A 14,218-nucleotide genomic window follows, 5' to 3' on the forward strand; every position below is an offset into this window, starting at 1 on the left:
CGTCCTAACAAGGGGAGTCGTTGTCCACAAAGCTGCACTGTGGGTTGTCTATCTCCCACCTATCCTGTCTTTGGATTGGTGGATACATCTTATTATTGTAATCTATTGTTTATATTCTATGAGGGTTGTTGTCGTCAACCGCCTGTATTCAATGGAGAGAGATGCTAAGCTACTAGCATGAATATGCATAGCGATCTGGAGACAACTCCTATAGTGTTTTATCAAAGTTGTCGGTATGTCACGTGTCCACGTAACAACTTAATCATTACGAAACTTCTGTTGGATCAAGTAAACCTCACGTAGCAAATAAGCCATTCATTTTGTTGTTGACCAAATTCAACACTTAACACATTGGGTTGATAATTGTTTCCACTTGGATACAACCTACTGTAACCTACTGGCATGACCTAGAGAGATCCAACCTACTGGCATGACCTAGAGAGATACAACCTACTGTAACCTACTGGCATGACCTAGAGAGTTACAACCTACTTTAAACTACTGGCATGACCTAGGGAGTTACAACCAACCTTAAACCTACTGGCATGACCTAGAGAGTTACAATCTACTGGCATGACCTAGAGAGTTACAATCTACTGTAACCTACTGGCATAACCCAGAGCGATACAACCTACTGTAACCTACTGGCATGACCTAGAGAGATACAACCTACTGTAGCCTACTGGCATGACCTAGAGAGATACAACCTACTTTAGCCTACTGGCATGACCTAGAGAGATACAACCTACTGTAGCCTACTGGCATAACCTAGAGAGTTACAACCTACTTTAAACTACTGGCATAACTAGAGAGTTACAACCTACTTTAACCTACTCACATGACCTAGAGAGTTACAATCTACTGTACCCTACTGGCATGACCTAGAGAGATACAAGCTACTGTAACCTACTGGCATGACCTAGAGAGATACAACCTACTGTAGCCTACTGGCATGACCTAGAGAGATACAACCTACTGTAGCCTACTGGCATACCTAGAGAGTTACAACCTGCTGTAACCCAATGGCATGACCTAGAGAGATACAACCTACTTTAACCTACTGGCATGACCTAGAGTTACAACTTACTGTAACCTACTGGCATGACCTAGAGAGATACAACCTACTGTAGCCTACTGGCATAACCTAGCGAGATACAACCTGCTGTAACCCAATGGCATGACCTAGCGAGTTACAACCTACTTTAAACTACTGGCATAACCTAGAGAGTTACAACCTACTTTAACCTACTGGCATGACCTAGAGAGTTACAACCTACTGTAGTCTACTGGCATAACCTAGAGAGTTACAACCTACTGTAGCTTACTGGCATGACCTAGAGAGATACAACCTACTGTAACCTAATGGCATGACCTAGAGAGTTACAACCTACTGTAACCTAATGGCATGACCTAGAGAGATACAACCTACTGTAGCCTAATGGCATAACCTAGAGAGTTACAACCTACTGTAACCTACTGGCATAACCTAGAGAGTTACAACCTACTGTAGCCTAATGGCATGACCTAGAGAGGTACAACCTACTGTACCCTACTGGCATGACCTAGAGAGATACAACCTACTGTAACCTAATGGCATGACCTAGAGAGGTACAACCTACTGTAGTCTACTGGCATGACCTAGAGAGTTACAATCTACTGTAACCTAATGGCATGACCTAGAGAGTTACAACCTACTGTAACCTACTGGCATGACCTAGCGAGATACACTCTACTGTAACCTACTGGCATGACCTAGAGAGTTACAACCTACTGTAACCTACTGACATGACCTAGAGAGATACAACCTACTGTAGCCTACTGGCATGACCTAGAGAGATACAACCTACTGTGGCCTACTGGCATGACCTAGAGAGGTACAACCTACTGTAACCTACTGGCATGACCTAGAGAGATACAACCTACTGTAACCTAATGGCATGACCTAGAGAGTTACAACCTACTGTAACCTAATGGCATGACCTAGAGAGATACAACCTACTGTAACCTAATGGCATGACCTAGAGAGATACAACCTACTGTAACCTACTGGCATGACCTAGCGAGATACAACCTACTGTAGCCTAATGGCATGACCTAGAGAGATACAACCTACTGTAACCTACTGGCATGACCTAGAGAGATACAACCTACTGTAACCTAATGGCATGACCTAGAGAGTTACAACCTGCTGTAACCTAATGGCATGACCTAGAGAGTTACAACCTACTGTAACCTACTGGCATGACCTAGAGAGGTACAACCTACTGTAGCCTAATGGCATGACCTAGAGAGATGCAACCTACTGTAACCTAATGGCATGACCTAGAGAGATACAACCTACTGTAACCTAATGGCATGACCTAGAGAGATACAACCTACTGTAACCTACTGGCATGACCTAGAGAGTTACAACCTACTGTAACCTACTGGCATGACCTAGAGAGTTACAACCTACTGTAGCCTACTGGCATGACCTAGAGAGTTACAACCTACTGTAACCTAATGGCATGACCTAGAGAGTTACAACCTACTGTAACCTACTGGCATGACCTAGAGAGTTACAACCTACTGTAGCCTACTGGCATGACCTAGAGAGTTACAACCTACTGTAACCTAATGGCATGACCTAGAGAGATACAACCTACTGTAGCCTAATGGCATGACCTAGAGAGATACAACCTACTGTACCCTACTGGCATGACCTAGAGAGATACAACCTACTGTAACCTAATGGCATGACCTAGAGAGATACAACCTACTGTAACCTAATGGCATGACCTAGAGAGATACAACCTACTGTAGCCTAATGGCATGACCTAGAGAGATACAACCTACTGTACCTACTGGCATGACCTAGAGAGGTACAACCTACTGTAACCTAATGGCATGACCTAGAGAGTTACAACCTACTGTAACCTACTGGCATGACCTAGAGAGATAGGTAGTCGTGCTGCACTTCGCTCCGCAGGTAATATTACATTTCATTACATTACAACGGTTTGATTTGTTTGATCTGAGCATTTTTTTTAGCTAGCTACATAGCTGTCTTTGTATCAAAGATAATTGTGTAGTTTAGAGTAATTATCGAGGTTAGCTAGCCAGCTATTTTCATACTCCGTGACGCCGTTCTCTAAAACTTAGTCAACACTGCTAGCTAGCCAACTTCTACCGACTTGCAGCACTGTAGAAACTAATACATTACAACGTAACGATTTGATTAGTGTAGTGTTAGCTAGCTACATAGTTGTCTTTGTCATAGTTTGATAATTGAATCCTACAGACGAAGAACCATTTTTGTGACAATTTTTCCATTTTAAGATAATCAGTTATTTTTATATTATTAATTGTGTGTACCACATTAGGTGTTTTATGGTTGACAAATAATTCACCATACTCATATCTTCCAACAACAATTGATATTTTTGTTATTTCAAAAAATACTTGCACATTCTAAAAAAAATTTTTTTAGAATGTGGAAGAACAGTATATCTCCAGCGATGATTTCAGTTTGTGGAAGAACAGTATATGTGACATTTTGCATGACACTTGTAAGATGTCCTTTTTTAACACCTGATATGTTTTAAGTACTTTCAAGTACAGATGCCCTTCATGTAATAACTTAAATGCAATATGTAGTTAATTAATTTGTATGGAGGTTCATTTAAAGGTGGTCTATCAACTTTAGCACTGATGACTTTTCTTAAAAGTTGAGTCATGAAATCTTAGTCTCATTTAAAATGAAGCCCTCAATGTGAATATACCATAGAATAACTACAAAAATAGAATACAATTAAATTAATTCAATCAAAAGAAGCACAACTTGTACATATCAAATATGGATCAATGTGATGTGCCAATATGCATGTCCATTATGCAGGTCCCTAAGGTCAATATTACAAAACGTTCAGAAAACCATTCTCTTTGCCTTTAACACTATGATCAGCAATTAAGTTTTGAATTGCGTTAAACCCATGCTAAAGGCAAGAATGTCCTTCTGTACTGAGGTGACGGCAGTAAATAAGTTAGCTGCTTAGAGTTAATGCTAAATGTGGTGACAGAGAGATGCACTGTATATTGTAATGAATAAAAAAAGGGAATCATTAGGATATTTTATTGTTAGAACAACATGTTACATGTTGATGGGATGTTAGTAAACTATTTTCTGTGCAATACCTGTGACTTTTAACCACCTCACTGAGGTGATCTGTAGTCCAGCTGGTCGCTTGAGGACAGAATCTGGAAGGTGCCTGAAGTCTTCACATTGCATCCTCATCACCTTGAATGGTTTCGCTGGTTGTGCTTCAAGTATCATCTTTGAAACATCATCAGGTGTATGAAGGACTGACTCCTTGCACCTCTTCTCGATGGTGGCAAAAGATCGATCACAAGGAAGAAAAGAATGACCAGAGACCATGAACTTCTGCTCAACTTGGGTAAAGTAACCCATAGAGACGAGCATCGACATCAGATTGAGCATCCGCCAGTTGTTATTCTGCCCACAGCATCTGTCACTGAAGATGATCAAATTGCGCGCCTTTGGTTTGGTGAGTGGTGTGAATTTTGTCTTCACCCACTTCAATATGCAGCTTGCTACCTCAATGGACCCTCGGTGTGCAATCCCCTCATGCCAAACACACATGTATGCAGGATCTTCTTTTCCAAGTTCCTGGATGCAAAGGTTCAAATTTGACAGCTGCCGCTGATAGTAGACATTGGAGTGGGTCAGATTAGGGGTGTACATCACCCCCTGTAGATCCACAGAAATGACATGGCAGTCAGCATTGGCTTTAGCCCACTCAGTGTCACTTTGAAGCTGTGTGTAGGCCTTTTCGGCTTTTCGATGGTGCAACTCACTTTCAACTGCAATCTTCCTCTTCTCCTCTTCAGATGTTGCTGCTGACATCTTAGTGAAGAATGCGTCACATTTGCCACAGGTGTCACTCCTGGGTTGGCCGAAATTGAGACTCTGCTGTTTGAAAATGTCCCTATAAACCCAGAATGTTGCAGATGATGTGGTATTCATCTCTTTGTAGAACATATACATTTATTGATAGTAAAACATATACTGTAGCACATTCAGGGTATTGCTTGATCAGGACCCCCATCTTTCACACACTCCCAACCTATACACAGAATGAGTTTGTATTGCACCATTGTGTAACACTGCACTTTTAGAGTTAACGTTAATGTACGTATCATTACTGTCAAAGTTAAACTATGCAAGTGTTCAATATAGCTGTTTTTTGTCCTGTTTCTAACCTGTTCTAAGCCGGAGAGAATCAACGCTTGTTGTTTCTCGTATGGGACAGTGTAGAAACTGTTGAACAGATGCAGCTTGCGCTCATCAGTCAAAAATATTGTTAATTAGCGCGTGGAAAGCTTGTGAAACCGGTTCACTATAGAAAAGGATGTCCAATAATGATTTTTCATGTATATCTCTTTTTTTTGAAAAATGTCACATATACGGTTCTTCGTCTGTAGGATTCAATTGTGTAGTTTAGAGTAATTATCGAGGTTAGCTAGCCAGCTATTTTCGTCCCCCGCGACGCCACTTTCCAAACCTAGCCAACTATTACCGACGAGCAGCATTGTAGAAACTAAATACATTACAAAGGAACGTCTTGATTAGTGTTATGTTAGCTAGCTACATAGTTGCCTTTGTATCATGATAAGGTGTAGTACTGAAACTATCGAGGTTACCTAGCCAGCTACACTTTCAAACAAAGTCAACAATTCTGCCCCTACTCGGATGGTATTGCGCCGTCGCAACCTTCGTTCTCTGTCTCCCGCTACTCTCTCCTCTTCCATCCTATCATCTCTTCCCTCTGCTCAAACCTTCTCCAACCTTCTCCAACCTATCTCCTGATTCTGCCTCCTCAACCCTCCTCTCCTCCCTTTCTGCATCCTTTGACTCTCTATGTCCCGTATCCTCCAGGCCGGCTCGGTCCTCCCCTCCTGCTCCGTGGCTCGACGACTCATTGCGAGCTCACAGAACAGGGCTCCGGGCAGCCGAGCGGAAATGGAGGAAAACTCGCCTCCCTGCGGACCTGGCATCCTTTCACTCCCTCCTCTCTACATTTTCTTCTTCTGTTTCTGCTGTTAAAGCCACTTTCTACCACTCTAAATTCCAAGCATCTGCCTCTAACCCTAGGAAGCTCTTTGCCACCTTCTCCTCCCTCCTGAATCCTCATCCCCCCCCCCTCTCTGCGGATGACTTCGTCAACCATTTTGAAAAGAAGGTCGACGACATCCGATCCTCATTTGTTAAGTCAAACGACACCGCTGGTCCTGCTCACACTGCCCTACCCTGTGCTTTGACCTCTTTCTCCCCTCTCTCTCCAGATGAAATCTCGCGTCTTGTGATGGCCGGCCGCCCAACAACCTGCCCGCTTGACCCTATCCCCTCCTCTCTTCTCCAGACCATTTCCGGAGACCTTCTCCCTTACCTCACCTCGCTCATCAACTCATCCTTGACCGCTGGCTACGTCCCTTCTATCTTCAAGAGGGCGAGAGTTGCACCCCTTCTGAAAACACCTACACTCGATCCCTCCAATGTCAACAACTACAGACCAGTATCCCTTCTTTCTTTTCTCTCCAAAACTCTTGAACGTGCCGTCCTTGGCCAGCTCTCTTGCTATCTCTCTCAGAATGACCTTCTTGATCCAAATCAGTCAGGTTTCAAGACTGGTCACTCAACTGAGACTGCTTTTCTCTGTGTTACGGAGGCTCTCCGCACTGCTAAAGCTAACTCTCTCTCCTCTGCTCGCATCCTTTTAGACCTATCTGCTGCCTTTGATACTGTGAACCACCAGATCCTCCTCTCCACCCTCTCCGAGTTGGGCATCTCCGGCGCGGCCCACGCTTGGATTGCGTCCTACCTGACAGGTCGCTCCTACCAGGTGGCGTGGCGAGAATCTTACCACTGGTGTCCCCAGGGCTCTGTTCTAGGCCCTCTCCTATTCTCGCTATACACCAAGTCACTTGGCTCTGTCATATCCTCACATGGTCTCTCATATCATTGCTATGCAGACGACACACAATTAATCTTCTCCTTTCCCCCTTCTGATAACCAGGTGGTGAATCGCATCTCTGCATGTCTGGCAGACATATCAGTGTGGATGACGGATCACCACCTCAAGCTGAACCTCGACAAGACGGAGCTGCTTTTCCTCCCAGGGAAGGACTGCCCGTTCCATGATCTCGCCATCACGGTTGACAACTCCATTGTGTCCTCCTCCCAGAGTGCTAAGAACCTTGGCGTGACCCTGGACAACACCCTGTCGTTCTCCACTAACATCAAGGCGGTGACCCGATCCTGTAGGTTCATGCTCTACAACATTCGCAGAGTACGACCCTGCCTCACACAGGAAGCGGCGCAGGTCCTAATCCAGGCACTTGTCATCTCCCGTCTGGATTACTGCATCTCGCTGTTGGCTGGGCTCCCTGCCTGTGCCATTAAACCCCTACAACTCATCCAGAACGCCGCAGCCCGTCTGGTGTTCAACCTTCCCAAGTTCTCTCACGTCACCCCGCTCCTTCGCTCTCTCCACTGGCTTCCAGTTGAAGCTCGCATCCGCTACAAGACCATGGTGCTTGCCTACGGAGCCGTGAGGGGAACGGCACCTCCGTACCTTCAGGCTCTGATCAGTCCCTACACCCAAACGAGGGCACTGCGCTCATCTACCGCTGGCCTGCTGGCCCCCCTACCTCTGAGGAAGCACAGTTCCCGCTCAGCCCAGTCAAAACTGTTCGCTGCTCTGGCACCCCTATGGTGGAACAAGCTCCCTCACGACGCCAGGACAGCGGAGTCAATCACCACCTTCCGGAGACACCTGAAACCCCACCTCTTTAAGGAATACCTAGGATAGGATAAAGTAATCCTTCTAACCCCCCCCCCCCTAAAAGATTTAGATGCACTATTGTAAAGTGGTTGTTCCACTGGATATCATAAGGTGAATGCACCAATTTGTAAGTCGCTCTGGATAAGAGCGTCTGCTAAATGACTTAAATGTAGATGTAACCTACTGGCATGACCTAGAGAGATACAACCTACTGTAACCTACTGGCATGACCTAGAGAGTTACAACCTACTGTAGCTTACTGGCATGACCTAGAGAGATACAACCTACTGTAACCTACTGGCATGACCTAGAGAGATCCAACCTACTGTAGCCTACTGGCATGACCTAGAGAGATACAACCTACTGTAACCTACTGGCATGACCTAGAGAGATCCAACCTACTGTAGCCTACTGGCATGACCTAGATATATATATATATATACAAGCATTTCTAAACTTTTTTTCTCACTTTTATGGGGTATTGTGATGTGTTTATGAGGTATTGTCTGAAAATTGATAATTGAAAAAAATATATATATTTTATAATAACCAAATGTGTAAAAAGGGAAGGGGTCTGAATGCATGTATGTTCTATGGCAGATTTTTTTTTTTAAATAGTATTTTCTTTCTACCAATTGATTGGTTGAAATGTTATGACGTGTATTTGTTCATATAGACACACCCCATGTGTTTAATAATTCAACTCTATGTGCGGAACTTGAACTGAACTGATGCTTCAAGCGTTTGATTAAATAATTAACACACACAAATGACTTGAGGAAGCCAGAGGTCAATATAACCAGAAGAAAATAACCAATTCCCCACCTGCTGCTGGCCTTCGTTAATTCTGACGTTATGCTCCTGGAGTTTCAGGTAAAATAGGCAAACTTTTTCCATTTCCGTTTGAAGTGCCAATTTATCTTACCATTTCTACCGATCTGCGTGCCAGTTATGAACGAGTTACAACACCTGTTTGGCTCCGCCACTTCCTGGGTCGGTGAAGTGAGGTATTACATTTAAGGATTAAATCATTTAAGGATTAAATCATTTAAGGAATATATCCGTCACCTGTGGAATGCGGAGCTTCCAGCGAGGTGTGGATTTAATAGTATGTTGTACCTAGTTTCCCTCCTTCAGGGAACAGTAGTTATAGTCATAACGTGTGGATTTAATAGTATGTTGTACCTAGTTTCCCTCCTTCAGGGAACAGTAGTTATAGTCATAACGTTAACCTGTTTGGTATAGGGGGCAGTATTGAGAATTTTGGAAAAAATATGTTCCCATTTTTAACTGCCTCCTACACCAACTCAGAAGCTAGAATATGCATATTATTGTTCAGGTTTGGATAGAAAACACTCTGAATTTTCTAAAACTGTTTGAATGGTGTCTGTGAGTATAACAGAACTCCTATGGCAGGCAAAAACCTGACAAGGTTTCAAGCAGGAAGTACCCTGTCTGACAAGGAGTCGTGCGTCTTGCATCTTTTTATTGAAAAGTAAGGATCTTAGCTGTAACGTGACAATTCCCAGGGCTCCAATAGGCTCTCAGAGCCCGCGAAAACCCTGAAGGTTTACGAGGGAGCCTCAGGCTGAAACAGATTATCACCTTTTGTAAGTGGATGCTGAGAGGACCTTTGAATGATGCGCGTGCATGAGTAGCTCCCGAGGAGAAATTTTATTCGGCTGTTTAGGCTCATGCATACTCCCGGTCGGAATATTATCACTTCTCTACGACATAAATGGCATAAAAATTGGTTTTAAACAGCGGTTGACATGCTTCGAAGTACGGTAATGGAATATTTAGACATTTTTGACACTCCAATGCGCCATGCGCGGCACCGTGAAGAAGCATTCTGATAGTGTCTAGAACTCACGAACAAAACGTCGCTGTTGGAATATAACGATGGATTATTTGGGACCAAACCAACATTTGTTATTGAAGTAGAAGTCCTGGCAGTGTATTCTGATGAAGAACAAGCAAGGTAAGAACATTTTTCTTATAGGAAATTTGATTTTGGTGGAGGCTGACCTGTGTGGGTATCTAAATAGCTAGCCCTGTAATGCCGGGCTATGTACTTAGATTATTGCAAAATGTGCTTCATCCGAAAAGCTATTTTAAAATCGGACATATCGAGTGCATAGAGGGGTAATGTATCTATAATTCTTTAAATAATTGTTATGCTTTTTGTGAACGTTTATCGTGAGTAATTTAGCAAACTGTTAGTAAATTCCCCGGAAGTTTGCGGTGGTTATGCTTTTTCTGAACGTCACATGCTAATGTAAAAAGCTGGTTTTTGATATAAATATGAACTTGATTGAACAGACATGCATGTATTGTATAACACAATGTCCTAGGTGTGTCATCTGATGAAGATCATCAAAGGTTAGTGCTGCATTTAGCTGTGGTTTGGGTTTATGTGACATGATATGCTAGCTTGAAAAATGGGTGTCAGATTTTTTCTGGCTGGGCACTCTGCTGACATAATCTAATGTTTTGCTTTCGTTGTAAAGCCTTTTTGAAATCGGACAGTGGGGTTAGATTAACGAGATTCTTGTCTTTAAATAGCTGTGAAATAGTCATATGTTTGAGAAATTGAAGTTATAGTATTTCTAACGATTCAAAAATCGCGCCACTGGCATTTCAGTAGCTGTTACGTAGGTGGGACGAAATCGTCCCACATACCCCAGAGAGGTTAAGCTTGTCATATGATGAACTTTAACTTAAATACTGGATCTTGCTGTCGGACAGTTTTTTTGTATTCAGATCTCTGAAATGCTCTCTAACTACGTAACATTTAGTGTCTCCTTATGTTACGCTGGGAAAACAGTTTTCATGGGCACAGAAATCCTAAATCATTTCAGTTTACTAAATCCAATGGTTCTAACCGAGAGTCACCTTAACTTTATTGACAACTCCCAAATGGATACTGTCATTAACGCGGTTCTTCAATAATTACACATAATACTTAATACTGTAGCTGTTTAGTTACAGTCACATGTTCAACTATCATCAGCTGATCCAGGAAATCATTTTCTGCATGCAAGTCAAATGTAGTTCTTCATTCATTACTCTGGTAAAGACAGTTATGCCATGCTCCACGTTGGATCCAACATCCCAAACAAATCGATGTTTATAATGTGTTATTGTCTACTTGATTTACAGTAGGGTCTCGTTAGTCTGTTTGGAAACGGAGATACTTAGCTCATAATGTGTAGAGAAATGTTCCTTGATGGATAGGCTATTGTACAACACACAGCTATTTTCCTTTATTCAGGACATTTTTAGAATGACAACACATTACAGAGTAGCCTAGTGGGATTATTCACAAAATGATCTGGTTATGAAATGTCATGACAAAGACATTTTAGTTTCCTTGTTTCACCTGAAATATTAAATATATTAAATATATAGTCCTAGGTCTATGTTGTTGTTAGGTGAAGTTATGGGTCCTACAGTAGGTCTATGTTATTGTTAGGTGAGATTATAGACCATTTTGGCATACACTTAGTGGACAAAATCTCATTGTCAGGCTGATGTCAGGCTGATGGAAAACTAGCCAATGATCATTTTACTGGTTGAAGTCGTTTTTAAATATAAAGTAGTACATTTTCGACAATAACACAAACATTATATTAAATCAGGACATTCAAACGAGCCTTACAATTATAATCCAAAGTAGTGTCAATAGATAATAATAATCATAATCAACCTGGAAATGGAGGCTTTATTTGCTGTCAGCCTATGAGAACTCCCTCAGTTTTCCCCCACGGTGGTGAATTAGTGAATAGACACAGAGCTTAATGTGAGTTTCCTTGAGTAGCATCCTGATCTAGTGCTGTAATATTCAGAATACATTGTGAAAACTAATCTTTGCTCACCATTTTTAAAACATATATATATTTTTTTCACCCCAATTGGTACTTACAGTCTTGTCTCATCGCTGCAACTCCCATACGGACTCTGGAGAGGCGAAGGTCGAGAGACATGCGTCCTCCGAAACACAACCCAACCTAGCCGCGCTGCTTCTTGACACAATGCCCATCCAACCCGGAAGCCAGCAGCACCAATGTGTCGGAGGAAACACCGTACACCTGGCGACCTGGTCAGTGTGCACTGCGCCCGGCCCGCCACATGAGTCGCTAGTTCGCGATGAGACAAGGATATCCCTGCCGGCCAAACCCTCCCCTAACCCGGACGACGGTGGGCCAATTGTGCGTCGCCCCATGGGCCTCCCGGTCACGGCCGGCTGCAACAGAGCTTGGACTCGAACCCAGAATCTCTAATGGCACAGCTTAGGCCACTTGCTCACCATTTTTGCTCCAGGCAGATATACTACATCCATAACTAGCGGTTTCTGCATTAGCAGGGAGGTGTTTCTGCAATCAAATTGTGTGCGCATCGCCCTTGTCGCAATTTTAGCAAACACAGAAAGGTGCCTATATTTGAGAACAAAAGTCGCCTGGCACACTGCTTAGGAGTTCAACACCTTTTACTTATTTCTAGTTACTACTAATGTGAAAACAAGACTAAATATGACTATTGTTGCTCACTTGACTGTCTTAAGACAATTGTCAAGTAATTTTAACATTCATTACAGACGTCAGTTGTTGTACAGTATCATGGCTACGCTGTTGGCATCACCTTTTTCAGTGGATTTCTGCTGTTGTGAGCCTTTAACTATCTGTCTGACTTGTTCACACAGGAGAGAGACGTGACTATCATGGATCCTCTGGGGAGCCTCAACATCATGATGCTAACGAGTCAGAGAAGAGTCTGTCCAGATTCTATCACCTCAAGAAACACCAGCAGAGACCCACAGGGAAGAAATCTATCTGTTGCTCTGACTGTGGAAAACATTGCAAATCTTCATCAGAACTTAAAATACACCAGCGAACACACACAGGAGAGAAATCTCACCACTGTTTTGATTGTGGGAAGAGTTACTCAAGTTTAAAAGCACTAAAAGTACACCTGAGAATTCACACTGGAGAGAAACCGTACAGCTGTACTCAATGTGGGAAGAGTTTTACTCAGTCAAGCAACCTGTTATCACACCAGAGAACACACACAGGAGAGAAACCTTATAGCTGTGATCAATGTGGGAAGACTTATATTTCATCTTGCCATCTGAGTAGACACCAGCGAGTACACACAGGAGAGAAACCTTATAGCTGTAATCAATGTGGGAAGAGTTTTACTCGGCCAGACAGCCTGATAATACACCAGAGAACACACACAGGAGAGAAACCTTATAGCTGTGATCAATGTGGGAAGACTTATATTTCATCTTGCCATCTGAGTAGACACCAGCGAGTACACACAGGAGAGAAACCTTATAGCTGTGATCAATGTGGGAAGAGTTTTGCTGCATCTGGCTCTCTGACTCTACACCAGAAAACACACACAGGAGAGAAACAATATAGCTGTGATCAATGTGGGAAGAGTTTTGCTGCATCTGGCTCTCTGACTCTACACCAGAAAACACACACAGGAGAGAAATCTTTCCACTGTTCAGATTGTGGAAAAATATTCTCAACTTCACAGAATATGAAGAAGCACCAGAAAACACACACAGGAGAGAAACCTTATAGCTGTAACCAATGTGGGAATAGTTTTTCTACATCTAGCTATCTCACTAAACACCAGAGAACTCATACAGGAGAGAAACCATATAGCTGTACTCAATGTGGGAAGAGTTTTTCTATGTCTAGCTATCTCACTATACACCAGAGAACACACACAGGAGAGAAACCATATAGCTGTACTCAATGTGGGAAGAGTTTTTCTTTGTCTAGCTATCTCACTATACACCAGAGAACACACACAGGAGAGAAACAATATAGCTGTAGTCAATGTGGGACAAGATTTTCTTGGCTAACTAGCCTAGTATCACATCAGAGAGCACACACAGGAGAGAAACCTCATAGCTGTGCTCAATGTGGGAAGAGATACTCTGATAACAGATCTCTGATTAAACATCAGAAAATACATGAAGGAGTTGTTTCATGATATCAATGAAATAATGTCACAATGTAGAATGTTTTAACATTGTAGAAGGAGTATTTTAATGATGTCACAATGTAGAACCCTAAACGTTTGTCCCCTGTTCTATTGATTTCAACATGATATGGATATTAGCCTCAGGGGGGAAATCCAGGCTCTGAAATGGATGAGTACTATTTATGAGATTTAATAAAAGTGACTAACAAAAAAAGAGCTGTGTTACACTTACCACGTTGGTGACGCACTTGAATCAAAATGCAACACTTCAAAATGTAGCTAGCTGCTTTCTACAAATTGTCCTCTAACCAGGGATGTACACATTATTCCCAGATTCCGTGTGCTTTTTGAGCTGTTCGTTTTATCAGGACGTGCAA

General features: G+C 42.6%; 1 protein-coding gene across 1 annotated transcript in view; it reads left to right on the forward strand.

Annotated features, from left to right (window-relative positions):
* LOC115186343 (zinc finger protein 135-like) overlaps positions 1–13,817 on the forward strand; it is a gene marked incomplete at both ends in the record, with an annotated part of 158,549 nt that extends 144,732 nt beyond the window's left edge. The window contains one exon of the mRNA XM_029746014.1: positions 12,808–13,817. Coding sequence (XP_029601874.1) covers positions 12,808–13,817 — 1,010 coding nt within the window. The remainder of the gene's footprint in view (positions 1–12,807) is intronic.
* Positions 13,818–14,218: the final 401 nt, after the last annotated feature.

This window comes from Salmo trutta, unplaced genomic scaffold (assembly GCF_901001165.1).
Source record: "Salmo trutta unplaced genomic scaffold, fSalTru1.1, whole genome shotgun sequence".
In the NCBI taxonomy this organism is placed as follows: Eukaryota; Metazoa; Chordata; class Actinopteri; order Salmoniformes; family Salmonidae; genus Salmo; species Salmo trutta.